Source organism: Filicampus tigris, chromosome 14 (assembly GCF_054856515.1).
Source record: "Filicampus tigris isolate MCC_2025a chromosome 14, RoL_Ftig_1.0, whole genome shotgun sequence".
Classification (NCBI taxonomy): domain Eukaryota; kingdom Metazoa; phylum Chordata; class Actinopteri; order Syngnathiformes; family Syngnathidae; genus Filicampus; species Filicampus tigris.
In genome coordinates, this window is record NC_141230.1 from 4,668,243 (window position 1) to 4,692,871 (window position 24,629).

Genomic DNA, 24,629 nt, shown 5'->3' on the forward strand with positions numbered 1-24,629 from the left:
AGCAACCTATCTTAGTATTAGGAAAAAATGGTCCAAACCTCCTGCATTCAGTAGGAAGTGCATCGTGTATGTGCCAAACTGTCATTGAAAACAGCCACTTTTGGGGGTTGCGGGGGCAGGCACATAAAGCCTACTTCCGAGTCAAAGAATCCATCCCGATGGAGCTGAGCGGTATTAATGGAGAGTGCAGTGCCTTAGAGTCGTTTTCTATTCCGCCATCCATTAGTTGGCTTTAAAAACTTCTTTTGATGAATCAGGTAGGAAGGCTTTTCAGATTGTGTTAGAGTCAGCTTTGCCTTTGCAGTTAGTTAGGTGTGTTTCTTTGAGTACATGTATACTTTGGTGTCTGACTAAATATTCCAATATGAAATGGTGTGATTGCCGATCACAAAAGATGAGGGTGTCAGACTGTTACGATGGTGCCAATGTCTGATTACATTCACAGTGGAAAGCGGTAACGGAGGAGTGGGCTTTAAACTCCTTTTGGTCTTTCCTACTTTCTAAAGTAGTGTTTTTTAAACTTTATTGAGCAAAGATACATATTTATTCCTTTGTATAGAATGTTTACAGTGAATCATAAGTGCCCCAATTTACGTTTACGTTTTTGAGCTAAGCGTCATCAGTTCGTCAATTTGTTGCTTTATGTTAATGACTAAAATTTGATTGATTTTGTGATCAAGACTCTGTTTTTAAACGGCATGGCGCTGTTTTTCTTTACTAACAACAGGAAACAAAAAAAAATGTTTTTGGGCGGGGCAGAACAGATTAATATATGAGTTAAATTGAGTTACAAGCTTGGTAACAAAAGATGTTAAACTCCCAAGTCAAGGTACCAAAGTATTTCACATTCACAATATTGGGCAAAATATTGTGGTACTCCACTAAAAGTCACAAAAAGTATGTATGTATGAAAAATTATCCTAAATTTTTATTTTACACAGATTCAATTATGTCCGCTTTGCCATCTGATGAAAGAATATTTAATCGTTTTGCCTGCCACTATACGTTGTTGGCAACAAAGATACATTATTTGTAGTGAATAACCGATTTTTTTTAGACCAATTAAGTGAAACTAGATGATTTCACTCAGGACACCTAATGATCTCTCACTGATGATGTTACAGATTTTTTTTTCAGTGATAGCCAATGGTTTTCACAGACAATGGACAGCTCATATACCAAATTTACGCAGAACACACGGATCACGTTAGAACATGGAGCGTCGTCGGAGCTGTCATCCGATGGTACTTCCACTCGGAAAAAAAAGTTATTTCCTGTGGTTTGCTTGTCTCTGGGACAACCTGATCATGTTTGCACAACTTGGCTAAATGGGAAAACCCGTCCTCGATCTCGGCCCAGACGTGACAGTGGGTGTTGGTAGTGTTTGCAAATACCGGTAATCATAAATCTGAACTAAATTCCTGCTCCCCTTCCACTTTGATAGTGCAGGCCGAAAGGTTTTAGAAACCCTGCTCTCACCTTGATCAACTCCCCCCCAGACCATAGGGCGCGCCTGCCCTATGGCTGCCATGTTTTTCGCTGCCATCTTTGTGCTACGGATACTCAAAGGAGACAAACTTAGCAAACGTAGTTCCAAAGCATCATGACTACTGCATATGTAACAACTGCAATGCACTTGCTTCATGACATGAGGGAATACTAGAAGTGATTTGTGATGACACTTTTCTTGCACCTCTGCTGAGGAAACTGTTGGTAGGCTTGCGACGTGTTGTCTCTCGGAGGTACCGTTCAAAAAGCATGTGCTTCCATTTTAGGTCGTTGCATTCTATTAGTTGACCGCTAGATGGCACTGAATTATACAATACACTACAATGCAATTTTATTTGTATCGCGCATTTCCCAACAGCTACAGCTGTAAAAAAGGACTTTACATACAACAACAAAATAGCCATACTACAACAAGTGAATTCAATAAATTAACACAAAACACTGGAAAACAGCCGAAAATTTGTCAGTCTCAGGTCAGATCAAAATTGATGTGATGAAATAATTTCATTCAACACACTCATCTGAAAAAGACCATGTTTAGCAAATCGTTGACGTCACGCTCTAGATGTCGTTGTGCAGTAATAAAGTCGACTAATCTTTACGATATCTAAGGTGCAGTGGTTGGAAATCAGTGATATAGAGGCTGCTATCACTGTTCGTACTTTATCGCTCTCAAAAAAGGTCACTGTTTGAATACTGCTTATTTTGATAGAACGATAAAGAATGTGAGAACCAGCAGGATGTAAAAAAAACAAAAACACAAAAACAAATATGAGGTGTGGATTGCAGCAGGCAGCCTGTTAAGCAGTGTGTGATGCAGCTTCATCTAAACAAGATGCCCTCATGGGACGTGTTACCTTAGTCACTTTCCATGACATGGACAAAAAAAAACTCCTTTATGGTGACCTTGGGGAAATGCACTGATGCCTCCTGCTACTGCTGATCTCACTTGCATTTTGACCCCAGGGGACCACTGAGGAAAATATGAGCACTAACACTGCTATTTGTCGCAATTTGAGCAGACCATTGACATTTGAGAGCAGTAGGAAAAAAATATGAATATCAATAGGTTAATAACCTAAGTAAAAATAATATGTAGAGTCTTTACTGCATTGCAGTGAATCAGGTCTTCAATCCCAAGGAGGCTCTATTGGAAGGGCTTAGTCCCCGGGAGAGTAAAATCAGGATCCACCTTAGAGAGGCGTTGCATCCCCCTTCCTGTCTAAATAGGACACCAAAACAGTCTTTATTAACTTTAACCCTATTAGAATAGTATTGGCTACTGAATTGCTTAATGAACTTACTTAAGAAGCACACAATAACACTGTGAAAAGCTACTAAAGGTGCTATTGACTTTTTCAAGGGCTATAACCTTTAAAAGGGTACATTTCAAAAGGATCTTCCCAAAAAAAACAATGTAAAGTGAGGATAAGCAGTACAGAGGATGGATGGATGGATGGATGGATGGATGGATGGGTTGATGAATTCATCCAATCCAGGCTGAAAATATGGAGGACCAAAACTGCCAAAATAAGAATAAATAAAAGTGAAAATAAAAACACATATAAATATAATAATTAAAATAAATAAAACAAAATATTTAAAAAATGATATTTTGTATTTATTTCCACATTTATTTTGCTATTTATTTTTTTATTTTTAAATATTTTTTCATTTTTGTATTTATTTTGACTTTTAGTTTATCATTTAGTTATTTATTTTCCATATATTTTAAAATTTCTAATTTTTCAATTATATTTTTATTTTCTCTTTTATTTGTTTTTGATTTTGTCAATTTTGGTCCTACAGTGCAGAAGGAAATGTTATTCAAATTAGGGGGCAGTCCAATGTGTGACTTGGATTGAGCTGTTCGCCTACTGGTTGATCAATATGTCAGTGCAGCACGGACCATCACCTACCCAATAGGTGAATAGTTCAACCCAAGCCACACTCAGGACCGCCCGCTCATTTGAATAACATTTCCTTCTGCATTTCCTGCTGACATGAAGAAATGTTATTCTAATTAGGGGGAGGTCTAAAGTTTGTTGAACCATTCACCTATTGGTTGATCGACATCCATATTTCGAACTGTCTCGCCAGCTTGCGCGGTAGGGAGGGGTGATACCACACTTTACAGATTCGATACGATACCGATATTTTTCCTTGCAATATAATCAATACCAATACCGATATGGATACCTTTTTCTTGAAATTTAATTTTAAACGTGATGTGCAATACATAATAAAACTAAAGTAAAATAAACAATATATGAACTAAATAAATAAACTACCGGTAATTAAATAATAAATAAATGTGAAGAAAATAATGCACATTTGCACATTCCTTCTTTGTCATATACAGTGTTGTAATTAAGCAAATGTGAAAATGATCACATAAATGTAAGAAAACCTGTTACAGATGAAGACCAACATATAAATAAATATCACAATTTGAATATTCTCTTTTCAGTGGAAAAATGAAATGTCATCCAAAATCCACATCATCGTATATCTCATATTTTAGACACAAATTCCCTCTGTAGTTTTGCTATGTACTTATCCACATTGTAAAATATGTTGTTTTTTTGTTGGTTTAATCAAGCTTCGAGACGCCTGAAAATACATGCATATTCAACACATACTGTAAATTTTGTGTCACCTACTATTATCCTTTTTACCTGTGTGTGTGTGACATGTTAAAATTAGATCGTGTTCATAGTATTTAAGGACTCAGGAATAGACACAGATAGAATAGAATACAGGCATTGCCCAAATCACTGCGCTGGCAAAGGTAAGTTTGAACCTGCATAGACTTTTTGCAAACTCTCAAACAAGGTGTTTTGCCGGACAGCGGATGATGCAGAACATTGGTCTTTCTTCAAGCTCACTCTGGCTCTCAGATGTGCTATCTTTAGATGTTTGTATAAATTACTTGTGTTGCCACAGTATGCAACATGTTTATTACATGTTGGCACCTTGCACTAACTTTGTCGATGGGTGAAAAATAACACCACACTAATGCAGCAGTTTCTGCGCAACTGCGTGCGTGCAACCGCGCTAGCTTCCACGATCGAACCGCCGCCGCAAGCAGGCAGGCGGCAAGTGGAGGCCACGAGCCCTCTGCCGCCCGCCCGCATGACCATCAACAATCGAATTAATTTTTACCGCCATTGAGAGTCGTGTGGTGTTAACTGTCAAGACACAAGACTTCTCGCTGTGGCTTGCTAGCAGAACAAGAATACCTAGTTGATTTCTGCACTGAAATGTCATTCAACCAATAGGGCCCGTGCAAGGCGCGTCATCGCTGACGTCACTACCAGGGTAGCCACCATATTGGGAGCGCATTGGAGACAACGTGACTACTGTTATTACACGCAAGTCGAAGACGCTGTGTTTCTTGATGGCTTTAGATGGCCAAAATATAATAAATAAACAAGGTGAACCGTTGCTGTGTTAGGGGGTGCAGCAATGCCAGCCACGATAGCAAAGAAAGAAAATTTAACAATGGCCTGAGTTTTTATAGGTTTCCTGCTTGGCGGAAGACCGAGGGAACAAACCCTTGTTTCGGACATGCCAAAACGAAGTCCTATGGCTTGGTTATAGGCTGTAAGATGAAAACATTTCACCATAAACAACCTTCCGTCTTGGGCGAGAGTATGCACCGTACATTTTCATAGCGGTAAGTTAAAAATAAAGTTTAGAATCCTCTTGCTTTCTCTCTTTTAGTCACATACGTGCATGCACTTAAGTGAGTGAGGTAAAGGGAAAGAATTAATGATCAACGATCACATACACTGTTAAAAAGGAAATAAATACAATCATTTGTGTAGCTTAAGTCGACGGTTCTCAAACAAACACACAGCACGTACCTTAATCCGAATGACGGTGTTGTTAATGTTCACCTACTGCCTACTACCTCCTGCACCTACCCGTTTGTAAATTGCACGTGAGTGGCATTTATGATGTTTAAATTGCTACAAAGTGCAGGCACTCACACTACACACGAGGTACTCGAAAATATCCGGCGCACACAAAAGAGAAAGTAGTTCCGGTTAGTAGCTCCACTCAGTTTTGGGAATTCTGTAAGGATCCAAACCATTTATAATGTATATTTTTGCAAGATATCGGTCTCTGGCTTCACTGTCTAATTTATCCTTGTAAAGCTCTGCCAATTTATTGCATTTTAACATATTTTTGAATTGACAAATACATAGCCTTTAACGTACGGTCATTCACCATAGCTCCCAACATGGCGGATGATGACGCCGTGATGACGCGGTGCACGGGCCATTCTGGCAAATAGTTCAACCCAAAACACACTTAAGTCCATCCCCTCATTTGAACATCATTTCCTCCTCCATTTCAGGACCAAATATGTCAGGAAAAAAAATACTTCACACAAAATAAATGTAAAAATACATAGAATATAAATATATATATGAAAATAAAAAATTAAGATTTAAAAATAAAAATGAGTTGTATATGACCACAAAAAAAATCAGTGTTGTGGATATGACCACTAGAAGGCAGTGTTGTGTTGTACAGTGTACTGTACATGTTCATTCATGTCATTGATATCAATGGGATTCATTCAACAAATAACATGCTGGAATTTTCATGAGAATAATACCAGATATAATGGAGATTATTGTGTATGTCTGTTGTATGTATGATGGTGCTTTGTTTGAATAACCATGTTAGAGGTCACAGTGGTCACAATTTATGATAGTTGGATGCAGCTGTTGGAAAAAAATATGTTAGGAAAAAAAACATATTTGTACTTACAAAATGTATATATTCTTCCTTGTTTATTATAACATCATAGGAACTTTACTCTAGTGTGAATACAAAAAAGATCACCTTGCTCTTGTCTCATTTCTCTCTCCACAGATATTGTAATATCACAAAACAGACAAAACTTGATATGTTTTGTGATCACGACAATTGTGTCAAAGCAGAAGATAAGTGACTGTTCATGTTGGTATACAACTTCACTTGAGAAAAATACAAAGGCGCTTACAAACACTTAGCACTCACCAGCCTGGTGTTTTGAACTGTGTCCCTGCATACAAGTTCTTGTTAAATTATATCTCTCATTTCTCTCAAAGTGCTTTTCCTGTCTTTTATCTATTAAGGGTTCACATTTTTCCTGGGACATCAGGGAAAAAAGAAATTGGCTATTGGGAATGCCGTGAGGGAAAATACAGTGAGGTGACACTCTAACTGCAAATTGTGACCTCTGTATTCCAATGGGCGGTCTCATTTGAGAATGTTTGTGTCCAGATGAAGGTGAGAAAAAGAATTTTGACTTGTCTTCCGCAGACAAAAATGTCCTTTTTTTTCTTGTGTTTGATCCTGTTTGATTAAGAGCGTGATGATGGGCATTGTTCTCGATATTTGCGAATTGACTGATGCACGCATCCCTCAATCGGGTGTTGTCGTGGGGGCAATAACACTGCAATTAAGATCTTGGGAAGTTTTCATACAAGCACACATAAATAACCTCCTCTTTGGAGGTAAAAGAGTGGTATTTTTGACTCAAATTCTTTAAAAAAATGTGATAGGTCTATAATTATAAAATATAATTTATGTTTATATTGGGGAATTACATCTCTCGACCACCTACTGCAACTGCAATTTGATTGTGTGTGTCAATAACAGGGAGAAGAGAAGGCGGGTAAAAGAACTCGAGACAAAGAAAAAATAATCTTGAGTGATGAATCCACAGACCACAACACTGTCAACAATATGGCCACATGCACAGCAAAAAATGAGAAAACTGAAAGTGGTAGAAACAGTACATGTGAAAGAAGACACAGGAGAAGAGAAATTTCATGACAAAACCCACGACCTCTGAACTGTGAGGCGGACATGCTAACCAGTCGACCACCAGCGCCGCCTGGCTAAGATATATTAATTATAATTTAGTATTAATCTAAAATGACAGTCATATTGCATGAAAACACAAACAAGAAACTTAATACCTCATTCAAACTTGATTGTGGTCTGTTGAAGGAGCAGGACTATCAGGCGTTATTGTTCAGGTGCAAGGGCTTGCCTTTGGAGGGCTAGGTAGAGGTCAAGGCCTGCACTTAAAGGTCAGGGTGCAAACATTTTTCAGAGTCTGTTAAAATTAATATTCTGCTAATAATAGGTTTTATAATACATATAAGTCACTTCCTGAAAGTTGTGAACAACAGATCGATTAGAAAATAGGATTTACTTACTCATTCCGAGTGTTTCCGAACCTCATGGAAGCTCGAGGAATCGTGGCTCTAGCCACCAGAAGTGACGTAGATATAGCTAAACAGCTCGCTACACCATAGACTGTACAATTTCCATACGCTACAAACAGCACATTCAATGGCGAGCAATGTTTTGGAATGAGAGGATTTTGAAACACACAAGCCGACAGAAAGGGGCGTTATTATTCATTATTAGTAGTCACTGAATCCTCCGGCTACTGTGACATCACATCTCCGGAAAAAGCCAAAGATGATGGGGCGCGAGATTCAAACAACAGACGACACATTCCGAATTGTATTTAGTGATTAAACTGCTATCTACCAACGACCTATTCACATTTTAATGACAGTTATGCATTGTAAAGGTGGTTCTAGAGGGCTACAGAAAAGTTTTCAATGTTTGCACCCTGACCTTTAAGACACTGGACGGGCATATCTAAATCAGATTGAATTTTATTTTCAGCTGGGAGTAAGCTACAAATACATTCTAAAAAAAAAACTTTGAGAACATTGCAGACATTTGCTGAGAATACTAAATGACACTTGCCTTTAAGGACAGCAGTCCCAGTCCCATTTCTAGCAGAGGTCCACGCCATTTGCTTACCCACATTTCAAAGTTATACATGAAAATGTAACCCACAAATTTATTTTGTCCACCATTATATCTGGTACTGTGGTCACAAATGATAAATCCAATGTCATGCCTTGGGATCCATAGATGTTTGTGATTTCTATTTTCTGGAGCTTCCCTCCCGCCCCTCTACTCTCCAATAAAACACATAAGTGAGGAAAACCCTGATGTGAGAAGGTGGTCCACTTCCCTTTCTCCATCCAGCATTGTTTGTCTGCCCTCAATTATTTTGTGATCATCCTCTTTTTTAAGTAAAGTGAGAGACTTAACATTTAAGCCCCTTAAGTAGCACAATAATAATCATTATCTATGCATCCATCATCCTCACAAGGGTCGCGGGGCGTGCTGGAGCCTATCCCAGCTGTCTTTGTGCAGTGGGCGGGGGACACCCCGAATTGGTTGCCAGCCAATCGCAGGGCACACAGAGACAAACATCCGCACTCACAATCACACCTAGGGACAATTTAGACAGTCCAATCAACTTACCATGCATGCTTTTGGACTTTGGGAGGAAACCGGAGTACCCGGAGAAAACCCACGCAGGCACGGGGATCGGCCGGAGCCGGGATCGAAACCACCAACCTCTGAATAGTGAGGCGGACGTGCTAACCAGTTGTCCACCATATAATATCATATATCGTATAATATAACTAGAACAAAAAGTAAAAGTAACTAAAATAAAAAAATAATTCTTAAATAAATACTGACGAACAAACAGACATTATTTTACAGAATTTTAAATGGAGAACGTGATCAATTCAGTAGGAACCATTGCACGGACATTTTTGTTTCCTTTCGGTGGAGTTAAATGAAGCACCGGGAGCGCCAGTTGATTTGATTTAACCGCAGAGAGTAGCAAGGGAAGAGAGTAGGCTTAGGCTATCACGTACGTGACAACTTAGCTGCATGTCACACTGTTACAGTTTCTTTTTTCACGGTGACATGTGTTTGATATTTAGGGCAGCTGCGTAAAAAAATATTTTAAAATGAATCTTGACAGACTTCGAAAGCGAGTGCGGCAGTACATCGACCAGGTAACGAGGACGCTATGTGGTGTTAATGTTATAGCTAGTGTTAGCCTGCATTCAAACCCAGTGAACATAGCAAATAAACTGGATTCAAAGTGCTTATTTACGCAGCATAGCATTATGCATTGTGTGTGACTCTTGGGGGTGTGTTTGTTTGTGTGTGTGTGTCATTTCAGCAACAGTACCAAAGCGCGCTGTTCTGGGCCGACAAGATAGCGTCTCTTTCTCATGGTAAGTTGTCGACTGTACAAGTCGGTGTCATCAAGTATTTTTCATTCCTCTGTCAGTCAAAGTGAATGTTTCGCCAGAAAATTTGTTATCGGCAACCTGTGTGAGTTGTTATATTTGTCACGTGCTAAGAGAATACAGTCTTATTTTAGGTACACATAACATTATTTAGATGGTGTCCGCTTGTTTCCCTTACTTCCAGTGAGGTTTTTGTTTATTTGTTTGTTTTTACAACTTCTAACTTGGATCTAACAAGACACCTAATTGCCAGAGGTTGAAGAGGACATGTATTGTGTAACAAGAACAACAGAAAGGTGATTGAATGGATGTTTTTATTATGAGACAATCAACCTTATCAAAACGATTCTCAGTTCTTGTTCCATATTCATATCTACTCGGAAATATCCAGTTGTAAAAAAATGTTTTGTATAAGCTGAAATAATGTCAGCATTAAAAATTTCAAATAGCTTTCTAATATAACTTATGGACTATTCCGAGCTTACAAGATGGTGGTCAAGTCGGTGAAAACAAACTCTCTGCTCATTGAAAAGCATTGAACTTTGGGTCGTTGTCATTTGATCTGTGAGGGTTATTTCACGAAACGTTTATCAAAACAAACGGATCTTGTAACTGCAACACAATGAGCGTTCCGTTTGCACTTCAATTATGGTAGACATGATCCCGTACCAGGTCGAAACACGATCTTGTTTCCACAATGGAAGCGCGATGCTCACCAGTCCAATCCATGGCAGCAACTGAAAAAGAAACGAAAAACAATGACATTATATGAAAATGGCAGAAATAAAGCAAAATGGCATTATATGAAAAAAAATGGAATTATGTACTTTTTGAAAATAAAAACACTGTTTTGTTTCTTCACTTTATTTGCCTTTTATTTAACCTACAAATGTGTCAGGTCATTTTGCCTGACCGTGTAGAAACATGAGTGAGATTTTAGAGAAATATATCCCTATAGGCATAGGTTTTGGTCAATGAGACAGAAGTGACGTCAGAACAACAGCAGCGATTTGGCCGGCGATTTCGTGCACCAGGTTTGTTAAAAAGCGATCATTTTGAAAGACAACAGTGTCAGGCAGTCATAATCAAAGTGTGCGGAGTCATTTATGTCTACTGGCTTTGAAAAGTAATCGACGACTCACGCCAGCCTATAGACAATATACACGGAGTGGGTGTGACGTATTTCCGGTAAAATCACATAAGGCATCGCCCTTTCCAGTCATGACGAGCGCCATTGTTTTGAAGCCTATTTACTTCAGAGAATTTCTATTGTCAATGTTTTGTTTTCGAAAAGATCATTAGCTGGCTAATTTACAATTCGAACCCGCTGTGGACACGCTTCAAATCCGTCAGTAGTACTTACCCAACTACGTGTGCTTACTTGCATTGCGAGCCCCGGGGTTGGATTTGTCGTATTGTATGTATAATTATTTGGGTCCAACAGACGGCCAGAAGTCACAGTCAACAAGTTACTTATTTTCCAGACTTCCCCTCTTTCACACTTTCGGCCTTCAAAATAAAAGCATCCCAGCAAACCAATATATACAGCAGGTTTGCTACGCCGTATTTCCGGAAGTAGGGAAGACGAGACAGAAAAAGTGCATGAACTCCACCTTGATCTGCCGGCGTCATCCTTGAGTACTGCGCGCAGCTTGACTATACTCGTGGACACAAGTTGTTTTGAAACAGTTACGTTCCAAGTCGGGGGGCGTCGCTTCAAAAAGACAGCCACAACAATGGATATCGTTCCTGCTACAACGATAAAGGGACCGAGATGACTAGACGATGCATTTGATTTTATTGCGAAAACGATCTGGAAGGTGGCGGCTAAGGGGGAACGTGGGTGAGCAAACTAGTTTGCTTTGCAGCAGCAACGAGCTGCGTGGTGCATTCCCTCCTCTGTGTGGGAAACTGTATGTCATCGCAACATGTGACATAATCAGTACGGTAACATTTCCTGATGTGTGTGTGGCATGTGTTGCAGACCCTTCGCCAACAGCACAATGCGTCGGTCATGTGAATCAATGCGGCAGTTGTCGCTCTCCCCATTGCTGGAGTAGAAAGAAGCCTATCACTTAGTAGGCTGAGATGAAATTTGTCCCCCTCGCAAGCACGTAACACGCATGAGGGTCGATTAATGGGCCGGACTAAAATCCACTTCCGGCCATGCTTATTAGTCCAGCCCTTTTAAAAAATTTGTCAGCCCCCAACCCCTGCCCCAAAAATGGACATCCGACCGGGCCGGAGGGTCCGACTGGTCCGGCCCAGGGACGGACTGCCCAGCTCTGTCCGTTTGCATAGATTAACAATGATCTTGGCCTTTCAACTTTTCCTGTGTCTGTATAAATATTATTTTCATGCTGCCATTTTATTGTATTACGAAATATAAACATGTTTGAGTTTCATATTCCTGTGCCGGGTTTCCATAGCAAACACTTGTCAGCGACGGCATTGATTTTTGAGAAAAGTCACCATGGTCTATTAAAAAAACTGTTATACAGTAGAGGAAGCATTACATCTGTTTCAAAATGACAAGGCTGAGTCTAAGGATTGAGACAGTGAGTCCGAGCAAGAGCAGCCCTCAGTCTAGTGAAGAGCTGCTGATGGCGAACAGTTCAAGGTATAGGCGAAGAGTAAAATATTGGCGGATAGATGTGATAGAGGGGACAACGGTAGGTTCTGTCTGAAGCACCACCACCCAACCCACATCCGGCTGCCTCAGAGGGGCAAGGATGGTGTCAGATGTGTGGTGTGATCAATAATACACGGACATAAGGATAACTTCCGTGTTGTCAATTTACTGACGGAAATAAGCATTTCACAAAACCCTCGATTTATACTTTTTGTATTTTTTTCCAGAAACCGGATTTTCAGTGAAACTCGCCTCAGTTCTCCTGCAGATTACTAAAGAATGACAAATGCTAGATATAAAATTTTTTTCTCATGAAAGAAGAGAGTCTTATCTTTCTTTTGGTAGGTCCCCCATGTCTGTATTATATTCTGTGGGCCTTCAAAGATGGGTCAAAATCCTCAAAAATGGCTGATACTCAGGGGCTTAGCTGCGCTACGAATGGGTTAAGAACCTGAAATTTAATGAGTTAAGAACCTGAAATTCAGAGGAGTTGGACAATTATAAATTTGACATGGTCTCGAAACGATTAATCGATTAGCAAAAAATATCAATTAATTAGCGTCGCAATGCACTTCTGCTTGTTTGAGGTCGAAAATTTCCTAGTTTCATCAGGTCACACCACAAAAATCGTAGTTGCCATAACTGCAGTTTTATTAGAACTTGACAATAGTTGTCCATTTCGAGAAAATAATGTTCTCTTTCAATTGCCTTGCAAATGTTCCCTGTATTGTGACATAATTTAAAGCAATGACTGACTTAGTTTTCTCTCTTTCTCGTTTTGTGGCAGAACATCCACAGGACATCTATTGGCTTGCTCAGTGCCTTTACTTGACATCGCAATATCACAGAGCCTCACATGCACTTCGCTCGAGGAAACTTGATAAGGTATATCCAGAAGCCTCATTGTACCAAACGTTTGGTTTGACGTGTGTGTTTAAACCAAGTTAGTTCTAGAAGCACTATGTTTATGCATAGGATGCGATCTGTGTTTGATGAATGCATTGGTATTTGTGTTATCTTTTAAGTGATGTGCACTATTATTTCTTGCATTGTGACATTCGCTCTTTCTTACACAGATGTATGGAGCTTGTCAGTATCTTGCTGCACGGTGCCATGTAAGTTACTTGGATATGCAGTGGAACTTCTAGAATCAAACGCGATGCTTTGGATTGTTCTGGTTTTTAACATTTTTTTCCCCATGGTAAGTAATCTGTCGATGGATCAAACTGTCGCCATCATAAAGCGATTAATTATATCGGCAATGTTTTCAATAAAATTCATAAGTCATTCAAATCATCATCAAAATAAGAACTGTCAAATGTAAAAACAAAACTTGTAATGCTACTCGTAATGACCCATGACTTATTTTTTACACCATTTTCTTTTTACAGACATTTTTTTGCAGCAGTTAGTTCTTTTGAAATAATTTACCCCAAAAAAAAGCATCCAAAGAAGCAGCCAAGAGTTAATATTTTGTTGCTCGCCAAACCGCGGCTGAACAAGGCACCCTAAGGTCTTGCGGGATGCTGATTTTTCTCACTTTCGATGAGTATTTTTGCCACAAACATCCAGTCAAATCCTGAATTGTACAAGGAGGTGTTTGACTGTAGAGGTTCCACTGTATTACAAGAATTATTAGGAAAATGATTAAAAGTAGAAGTGAAATGACGGATGGGTGACTGTATGTTCCTTTAAGTATGCCGCCAAGGAGTTCCAGCAGGCCTTGGATATTTTATCGGAGGAGGCAGGTAGTAAAAAGCTGCTGGACAGGAGTGTGAAGGAGGAGGTCGGGACACCAGAGGCAAACAAGGATTGGGACATGTCGCCTGCCTCGGTAAGTCGTAACCTGTATGTCGCTCCATCACAAATGAAATATTCACACTGTTTTCGCTACATTAAATGTCTTGCTTCATTAATAGAAAAAAAAATGCAGAAGGGAACTCTGAGGTGCTGAGCTAATCGCACAATTCAGATGAACAAACCAACTGTAATAAAATACTGTGTATTCCTGTTCCTAAATATGCACTTGAATATGAAAGCAACTCCACATATATTGCAGACATTGATATACTAACATCGCCACATCATGAATCTCACTTTGTTGCACGTGTACAGTATGCATAATATATTACAACATATTGTGTATTTTGTAACGGTGTTCATCCCTCCAATGAAAGACAATACGTATCTCGATACATGGGGTGCGTTACAAATCACGGATTTTAAAGCGGAGCGATTCAGTGGGATTGCGAAAAGTATTCCAAAATTGTGTGTAAATGTTTTTTAGTTAACTTTCTGTTAATGGAGAATGATGAACAGACGTGTGAGGCTCATAGATACTAAATTCCTGTATTGTGATCTTCGCAAAAACATTTTTTTTTGTCAAAAATCAAGCATCTGTTTTGGCCTGTGCCCCTTACCTTGTGTCGTAGAAATGTTTTATATTTTTAGCGTAAACCTGCGAACTATACATGTATGTGATACTGTTAACATTTTACCATGTCAGAAAAAGTTTGTATACTACTATTTCCTGTTTCCATTTTTGCTGCTGCCTGCTCAAGAAGCAAAGGAGTTATGTCTAAATTTCCTGCTCCCTCTGCTGGTTCCTGCCAAATAGTAAAACCCATTATGTTGCCATTGAGTCGAGCTGTAACAACCCACAAAAAAAAAAGAAAATGTCATGCGAACAGTGGTGTTAAACATCCACCTGTGCACATTCTACAGCCAAGAGAAAGGAGGAGGCAGCGAGTGTTGTATTGACAGTGGACTGTGGTTGGTGTTCATATTTCAGATCAGCAGCTCCATCTGCCTCCTGCGTGGCAAGATCTATGATGCCATGGACAACCGGCCATTGGCCACCTCCAGCTACAAAGAGGCCTTGAAACTAGACGTGTACTGCTTCGAAGCCTTTGAGCTTCTCACATCGCATCACATGTTGACAGCCCAGGAAGGTAAGAGGGGCCTCTGGTACTTTATTCCAAAACATTTCAAAATAGAAATGCCACCCTCAATTACACTCCTCCTTTATACCACCAGGAAAAAAACATTTAACTATCTCAGTTTGTAAATTTCTCATGCACTCACTAAAACTGCTGGGCCCATTTCAGCTCAAGTTAGTAACCAAAATAGCAGCACCTACCAAAGCACATAGTCAGTCTCCCAGGCAAATTAGTCTAATTTGTGAATGAGTCACCTGTGCAGTATTAAAGAAGGTGTTTGTAAAGGCGATTCGCGTTCCATAAGGAGACTGACAAGTTGTCGCATATCCATGTTTGTATTCTGGGGAGCTTTGTACCATGATTCCTGGTTTCAATTAATTTATCCTTAATAGTCCTTTTTATTCAGTTTTAATCAGCAGTTTCACTTGCCATTATTTGTTATGAGTAAAGAATTGCCCCCAGCCGCTATTTGTGGAAATGCAGTTGGAAGTGGTCGTAATCCCGCCTGCTGTTCCTTGTTCAACAGAGAAAGACTTTCTCCACTCGCTACCGCTGAGTCAGCAGTGCACAGAGGAAGAGGAGGAGCTTCTTCATTTCCTATTTGAGAATAAGTTAAAGAAGGTACAGTGGTCCCCAGCTGTAGGGACTGGACTGGGCCGCAAATGGGGAAAATGTGTGTATAATTGATGGCCATTGAAATGCATGGGGGGGATTTTAAAAATGTTTTACATGATTAAACCCAAAGAATTCTTAAAACAAAAAGGCTGATAAACATACAATTTACGTTTTCCACAAAAAACAGGGGAGATGGAGAAACCCCCCAAAAACAAAACAAAAGAAATACTGAAAAAATGGTTTCAAAAACATCTGTGAAAAAAATCAACTGTATTGAAAGACGCAGAAAGTTTTAGCATGTTGTTGGCACCACCACAGAACATGTACTGTATTGGCACTGCAGACATATTAGCCCAGCACTTTTATACAGTTCTTAAAGATTGTGCTGGCATGCCTAAAGTGTCTCCACTCACCTTTACCACAACAGTACAACAAGCCCAGTGACTTGGTGGTGCCCACCATGGTCAACAATCTTCAGGACAACTTGGACGTGGTGGTGTCTCTGGCCGAGAGGCATTATTACAACTGTGACTTCAAGATGTGCTACAAGCTCACCTCCACGTAAGTCGTCGCGCACTCAGATTGTGTGCGGTGGGGAAAGCGCCTTTCGCTCACTGTCTGGCCTTTTGTGTCTTTTAGGGTGATGGTCAAAGACCCCTTCCATGCTAACTGCTTACCCGTGCACATAGGAACGCTAGTAGAGCTGGGAAAAGCAAATGGTAACGTACACGCCCGCTTTTCAGAACCACTCGAGCGACATACACTGTATGTACATACGGTGTAACCTCCAAAGTTGAACGTTCTGTAAGTCAAATAAAACTGTAGTTCAAAGCACCATTGTTGCGCGTCAGACTCGAGTAAATCTAAGATTTCAGAGAGCTAATATAAAGCCTAACTACACAAGTGATGCTTTTACTACAGAATGATAACGGTGACAGGCAAATTCTTCCATCAGATTTCCTCATTAGGGTTGCAGATGAGCTCGAGCCTAACCCTGCTCGCTATTTGCGAGAGACTGTTTACACCTTGGACTGGTGGCCAGCCAACCGCAGGGGAACATGTAGACAATTTACCCAGCATGCATGGTTTTGCAATGAGGAAAGCCACACAAGCATGTGGAGGACATGCAAACGCCACACAAAAAGAGCCAAATTTCAAACCCCGAACCTCAGAATTGTGAGGCATATGTGCGAACCAGAAATTATTTTTACTAAGCATATCCAAACATAAATCCATTCATCGTGCACTACTGTTAATTCCAGCAATAACAATAAAACGCCGCGTAGTGACCCTCTTCATTACGAATCTGTCGGGTGTCTTCAAATGTTTTGGCGACTTTATTTAAATTCTATTATACAACATGTCTTTACGCTTGTATAAAAGTTGTGATTATTGCCTCAAATGTGCATGTATTAATGAAATTGGCCCTCTCAACAAGTGTCACAGAGGAGATGGCATTCCACTCTGGAGGTTGTACTGTATTGACGTGGACTGGAGTGTTTCCATGTTTATGTCTGTCTGTGTGTATTTGTCCTACAGAGTTATTTTATCTATCGCACAAACTTGTGGACTTGTATCCCAACAACCCAGTAAGTGTCACTTCTTTCATACCATTTTGATTTGCCATAATGACCTAATGAAACACACTTCCAGGTATCCTGGTTCGCCGTTGGCTGCTACTATCTCATGGTCGGCCATAAAAATGAAAATGCTCGTCGCTACCTCAGGTATTTAAGTTACCAGTGTGCAAGAATGATCATATTTAGGGGTAAGGTGTTTTCTCAAGTAAATGATTACCTTGTCCCTTAGCAAAGCCACCACTCTGGAGAGGACGTATGGCCCGGCGTGGATCGCCTATGGTCATTCCTTTGCCATGGAGAGTGAGCATGACCAGGCCATGGCTGCTTACTTCACAGCCGCACAGCTGATGAAAGGGTACGCCCACAACTCAAGAAGATACAATTTTATATGCATTTTCTAAACAAGTGCCCTTGACTGAATACCCCAAATAGCACGTGGTGCGATGAGTGAACTTACCTGCATCAAACAAAACAAAATTCATCAATGTCAGGTTTAGACGTTTACATATACGGGCGAATATCAATTTCTGCCTATGCTTAATCTTTTTTTATTTTTTTATTTCCCGTTTATCGCCGGCAAAATGGGCGTCCATCATAGACGGATAGACAGACCGGTACGTCAGCTCGGCGTAATCCCCAGCTCTGCCTAGGATGTTTGCAAATGTATTACAAATTTTAAAAGAGGAAAAAAAAATGTACAACAAAGCAGTAGCAACATCTCAATGATGATTAGTAGAAAGCCAAACTCAGTTTTGAGCTTCATGACAAATCCTGTAAATACTTCTCTTGCAAAATTTACCTACCAAAAAGTCATGATGTCATTGTTAGAGATAGACTGATAAGCTTTTTTCTGGGCCGATACCGATTATTAGTAGTCAAGGAGGCCGATAACCGATACTTGGAGCCGATATTCATTTTCAGTAAAAAGGAAAATATTGGCATCAAAATTGTAAGAAAAATGTACTCTTAACTGTTGCAACGTCTTCAAACATGTTTATTGAACAATGTTTCAGGTTTGCATAATGTTGATTTCTTTTTATTTATTTATTTTTTTAATTACAAGAATTTTTGGACAATATACATCTGTTATAAAATTCTAACAAAAGTTCAGTGAGCACCCAGGGTTGTCAGCATGTCTTGAGTTAAATGAAAACTTAAACAATAGCTCCATGTAGTTTTCTACAGTAAATGAAGTCCTCCAAATGTAAAAATGACAGAAAGGTTAAACTTTCACATATCTTCGTTTTGATTTCCACAGTTTTAAATTGATTTATTATCGGCCATCAGATTTTTAAAAAAGGCCGATGCCGATATTCGTCAAAAAGCCAAATATTGGTGCCGATGATCAGCCTGACCGATAATCTGTCCATCCCAAGTCATTATGGGTTGTTGTGTGTAGAGTTTGAAAAAAGATTTGTGCTCATAACATAACATAAAATGTGAAAGATGGAAAGTGTTTTTGGGTATAAATAGTTTCTAAATAGACTTTATTATATAATTTCTAAATTGCGGATTGTCAAAAATGTATCAGAAATGTACAGTGGCTTTTTTTTTATGTTATTAGAAAAATGCATCCATTAAAAATTGTCCTCACTCCACCAAATTAATGTCATTTCCCTTATACTCTCTCTAGTTGAGTAAATAAACATGACTAGCAGCTATACTCCATCCAGATTAAATCAAATCAATAGCTTTGTCTTTTTTTTTTTTTTTGCGGATTCATTTCATGGTTAATTGTTTTATAGTCTCACTATTCACAATCAGTCTCTTCTATTTTAGTTAGTTAGTTACAGTGAGTGTAACAATGCCACCACCTGTTGCTTTTGTCATGCACTCAATAGCTTATAAATGCCCGTCAGTCAAAACTTGGCATTATTATTTTTGGCAACAACTTGTTGATACATTCTCTGACTTTCTAGTTCTTCAATACCATATCTTCCTTTTCCAGGTGTCATTTACCAATGCTGTACATCGGTCTGGAGTACGGCCTGACCAACAATTCAAAGTTGGCTGAGCGCTTCTTCAGTCAAGCGCTGAGCATCGCTCCGGAGGACCCGTTTGTCATTCACGAAGTGGCCGTGGTTGCTTTTCAGAATGGAGAGTAAGTCACGCACAAGCTTAAGACATTCATTTTGTTTGATGGGCATTTTAATAATCAATCAAGGCATTCACTGTGAGTGCTGCGTCTTGTGGGCAAGTCATATAAAACCTTTTACACGTCTGCCTTTCAGCTGGAAGATGGCTGAGAGGTATTTCCTGGAGGCCATGGAGAAGATTAAAGCCATCGGAAATGAGGTAGCTGCCTTAACAATGGAAAATAATGAATGTTTTATGTTAGTTAATTCTTATGGAATTGTTTTTATTTTTATTATTTAAAATTAATTTATTATCATTTGGATTCCTTCCTCCTTGTATTTTTTTTCTTAATTTAAAATGTGTATTAATTTTTTTTCACCATATTTTAGAATTTATATTTATTTGTAATTACTTTTAAGTTACTTTTTCATTTCATATTCATCTTTGTAGTTGTGTAAAATTCATTTTTCATTATTTGTTTTTATTTAAATTAAAAAGTATATTATTTACTTATTGACTTTTTTATGTAAATAAAGTATTTTATTTACTTATGCTGTTTTATTTAACACTACTTTATGTAAAATATGTCTTTGATTAATTTAAACTTATTTTATTTACAAGTATTCTATTTCATTCATAATTATTGTTGTATTTATGTATGTTTTACACATTGTGACTCATTCCTTTCAAGGTGACTGTAGACAAGTGGGAGCCTTTACTAAACAACCTGGGTCACGTGTGTCGCAAACTCAAGTAGGTAACATGACGTTGTCCATGTTGAATTTGCCCTTGAATATTGCTTTAATAAAGATCTGATATGCATTTGTACAGGAAGTACGACCAGGCTCTAGAGTACCACCGTCAGGCACTAGTGCTGATCCCCCAGCACGCCTCAACCTACGCTGCCATAGGATATGTGCATAGCCTCATGGGCGACTTTGAGAGTGCTATCGACTACTTCCATACGGTAATATATTTTCAAATCAAATGAGAAGATTAATCTATTTTATAGATTCATTTGAGTTTTTCAAGACAATTAATTTTTTTAAATTTCAAAATTCTTATATATACGCACACGCACGCACACACACACACACACACACACACACACACACAAACTGTATATAGCTTAGCATAACTTTTGTCAGACTCGACTTAAAATCACCAAAAGGTCCCCCCACTCCTAGGCGCTTGGACTGAAACGAGATGACACGTTTTCCGTGACGATGCTTGGCCACTGCATCGACATGTACATTGGCGAAACAGACGCCTACGAAGGTATGTTGCGCTTATTTTCGTTCATCTTGTTTACGTTTTTTTTTCCTGTAAGGCAATTAGAAATATGTTTAAACCATTCCTGGTAGGGCTATGCGATACAACAAAAAAAAAATGTACCTCGATATTTTTGCTAGATACCTCGATAACGATATTACTATGGGTTCAGTCACAGTGTAAACTAAGCAAGACAAAACAAAATAGCAATCTAAAAGGATGTGGAAAGTGTAGTTTTTTTTTTATTAGAACGTACTGCTATCCATCAACTTTAATAAAGTTAGCAATAAATTTACTGCAATTCTACTTTAACTCATTCACAGCCAGACATTTTCAGACCCTTTTTTCCCCTAACGTTAAAAAAATTTGAAAAAAATAAATTCCTTGGATTGAATGGCTGGACTGTGAAAAGACAAGTAAATTCGTCAATGGCAGTGAATGAGTTAATGATAAACAATTTTATGCTGCAACAGCAGTGCTTGTGTTGTTCTTTACCAGATGGTCCATGCACTACCCTTGTAAAGATAAACTATAAAACAGTTAAACACTCACCTTCGCACATGATGGTTTTGTATGCATTGATACATGACATGGCGATGTGACGTGGACTCCCAGCGATGTGAACTGTGCCAACCTGGATGGCGTTTTGAGGCTCCCCGTGCAATGAGTTTCATAGTATGACTTTTTTTTGTTTTAAGTCCACAAAAAAAATTGTGGCAGTCAACAAAGACTCTTTTTGCTACAGAAATAGGACGTGGGCGATAATCATGAGGAAAGTGTGACTATATGAATGGACCGGCAAGGTTTGGGCTGCTCGTTCATTTTTACAATAAGCTGCGCTATTTTATCCACGGGTTATTGTGAAATGATAAATATGGCCACATTCTAAAACACAATAAATGTGTACCGTATATACTTGACAGGTTCTCGCAAACGTGCTCATAACTCTCGCTAACACTGAAGTAGATTTCTCGTGTGTGTGCTGTCGCGCTGCGGCTCCGTGTGCCTCTGTGCTCTCTCTCACCTACTCTCTCTCTCTCTCTCTCACCTACTCTCTCTCTCTCTCACTTACTCTCTCTTTCTCTCTCTCTCTCGCTCTCTCTCTCTCTCTCTCTCTCGCTCTCTCTCACACTATCTCTCAGTCTCTCTCACATGCTCTGGTCTCTCTTTCTATCCCTCATTCTCCGCAAGATGATTGTCATTGGCTGGCATTAGCAGTCAATCAAAGCCAAACTTGAAAGAATAAATGAGATTGGTTCGACTGAGATTTACGCGCAACACAAGCGTGGTCAGGTCACGTCACTGATATCGTCCTAATTTTGTTGGTGTTAATATGTTGAATGTTCATAACTCGATTTAAGTACGATGATAGATCACGCAGCTCTATTTCCTGGCATAAACGTGTAAAACAAGTTAACTGCTCATTACAGTTTAAGACTGCATAATCTGCACTCACCGCCTACTTTAGGTGGATTCATTTAAAAAATTCTAACATGCCATTCTTTTATGAATGATCTGATCTTTGTGTTTTGGGCTAGGGCTGCCACAAATGATTATTTTGCTAGTTGACTAATCACTAACAAAGGTCGCGATTAGTGGACTAATCGGATGTTATATAAATCGCGGCAAATCGTAGCAGCAAGCTGCATGCTCTTATAATAAGCATCATTCGCTTACAGCTTAAATTCTTTATGTCCAAACTAATCATGAAGACAAGATGATTGTACATTCAACTTGTATTAAACTTTGCTACTTGAGCCATCATTCCTGACATATTTATAAATAAAGTAGCGACTTAAATTAATGGCGATACTCTGGCCTTTTAAAACGCGCAACGGATTTTTAGCTGTAATCCGTTGCGCGTTTTAAAATTGAACCAAAACTATACACTATGCAGAGTTGCACTAATACCGTGAAATTATCTATGAATACAAAAAGAAGTACTTGTACATATTGTACATATTTCACTCTTCTTTGGCACAGAGACTTTTCTTTTTTTTAACAGAAGGTAGTGAAATCAGAGAAGTAAATTGGGCAAATGCTCTCTGCTAAAGAAAACTAAAATAAACACTTGTATTGGTTTTTAACTTTTTATTAATTTAAACTTTATCAAAAAGGTTTTGTTATTCTTTTCATTAGTATGCATAATTTAAAAGTAGTAAATTCACCTACACAATCAAAATGTGGTATGCACCCGTAACAAAAAAAGGAAGACATTTTTTTGCACTATAACATAGTATATTACAACAAACTTCATTGTTGTGTTGCCGATGAGTGGCACATATGTCGTTTTTGTGTTGAGTGCTGATATTTCCCAGTTCATGAACGCATCACTCCGTTCGCGAGTGAGAGAAAGAGAGAGCAAGCGTGCGCTTCCTGCTTCGATGTCCACCACAGGCAAAAACACACAGAGTTTTGGTTGTTAATCAACGTGTTACGCGAGTTTATAATAATGGCTGCTTGATCCAAAAAAGATGCTACGACGTGTTAGCGTACCAAATAGGAGCATTACATCAAAGACACCGTAACGTGTGTATGCTAACCGCAGCTAGCTTCTAGACACAACTGTGTCTATGTCAGATATGAAATTGGGCATAAGCTATAACTTGCTTCCTTTTTTGAAATGATTGGGCATGCCCATCGTGCTGCCATGAAAGGCAGGTTTGCATTGTATTGAGTGTATTTGGTGAAATGCGCCGTAACTTTCGGACTCTATTGCCAGCACGAATTAGCCCTTACAGTGTAAGCCTTACACTACTTTACCCACAATGCTTCTGTTTACATCACCCGGATTACCACCACAGTGCATGTGCATTGCAGATAGGAATCCAGCCAGCGGGAGAAGAGCGAGAAGCGGCAGTCTCGAAAGAAAAACAATGTGCCAAATAAATAAATATATAAATAAACGATGCGTCGACTATTGAAATTAATTGTCGACGAATTTGATCGTTGACGTCGTCGTGATTAGTCGACTAATCATGGCAGCCCCAGTTTTGACTACAGTGGCTATAAAAACTCTACACAGCCTGCTAAAATTGGGGAAACACTACCTTTTTAGTTGCTAAACTACCTCTGTGTCTCCATGACTTCCATTTCCTATTCTATGAGTATCATCATCACACTGTTCCGCTTTCCCATCGTTGAGACATTTTTCCAAATATGTGCCCGTGAAGGTACCGACATCGGCGACAAAGTGCGAGGAAGTGCCAATACGCAGACGCTGATGAAGGCGCTCAACGCGACAGAGCTCACCGAAACGCGGGCTTCGCCGAGGCTGGAGGACGTCAGCAGCGCCATGACGGTGGAGACGCCGTTGTCACACCAGGACAAGATGGTGCTTGACGTGCCCCTGCGGCTGTCCCTGACGCTGGAGTGCGACATGTACGAAAGTGACGTCATGTTGGACACCCTTTCTGATACCAGCATGTGATTTCGAAGCAACGGGTTGTCATGGAGACACAGCCCAGAGTGGAGGGCTTTGGAAGGCCAGTTAGCATGTGCCTTTGTTTGGAGGTCTATAATGAGACCTGGACTTATAGTAAACGTCAAGTCCCGGAAAGATGCCTGATTGTTTGGAGCTAACACAAACTTAACCTCAGAATTTCAAAGACTGTCGTCACTTTTAATGTTTCTCCTCTCGGCACTACCTACGGATTTTTCACCATGACGTCAGAGCCGCAAACGTATAGACAAAGTGCAAGCAAGTCCATTCAATAAATTGTGCGTTTGTCTTTAAAATTTTTACCACATGGGTGTGTAAGTGTGACATAATTGGCTGTTACTGTGTTAAGGTTTAACAGGGAATCAAACCGCTGTTCATTCTATCATGTCATTTGCATTCCACTTCATTTTGACA

At 39.4% G+C, this 24,629-nt stretch overlaps 1 protein-coding gene across 2 annotated transcripts; it reads left to right on the forward strand.

Annotated features, from left to right (window-relative positions):
* The first annotated feature begins 9,179 nt into the window (after positions 1–9,179).
* cdc16 (cell division cycle 16 homolog (S. cerevisiae)) lies at positions 9,180–24,522 on the forward strand. 2 transcript variants are annotated; one of them, XM_086052504.1, is made up of 19 exons: positions 9,403–9,419; positions 9,590–9,644; positions 9,898–9,955; positions 13,079–13,176; positions 13,368–13,406; positions 13,988–14,125; positions 15,083–15,242; positions 15,757–15,851; positions 16,273–16,406; positions 16,485–16,564; positions 17,385–17,434; positions 17,499–17,572; positions 17,655–17,780; positions 19,374–19,526; positions 19,657–19,720; positions 20,193–20,254; positions 20,333–20,468; positions 20,689–20,779; positions 23,947–24,522. In XM_086052504.1, the coding sequence occupies exons 5-19, from the start codon at positions 13,368–13,370 to the stop codon at positions 24,201–24,203; spliced, it is 1,659 nt and encodes a 552-aa protein (XP_085908630.1). In that variant the 5' UTR covers positions 9,403–9,419; positions 9,590–9,644; positions 9,898–9,955; positions 13,079–13,176; the 3' UTR covers positions 24,204–24,522. The 2 variants fall into 2 exon arrangements, with proteins under 2 accessions (XP_085908629.1, XP_085908630.1); XM_086052503.1 differs by lacking the exon at positions 9,898–9,955 and having other exon boundaries at positions 9,180–9,419.
* The last annotated feature ends 107 nt before the right edge of the window (positions 24,523–24,629 follow it).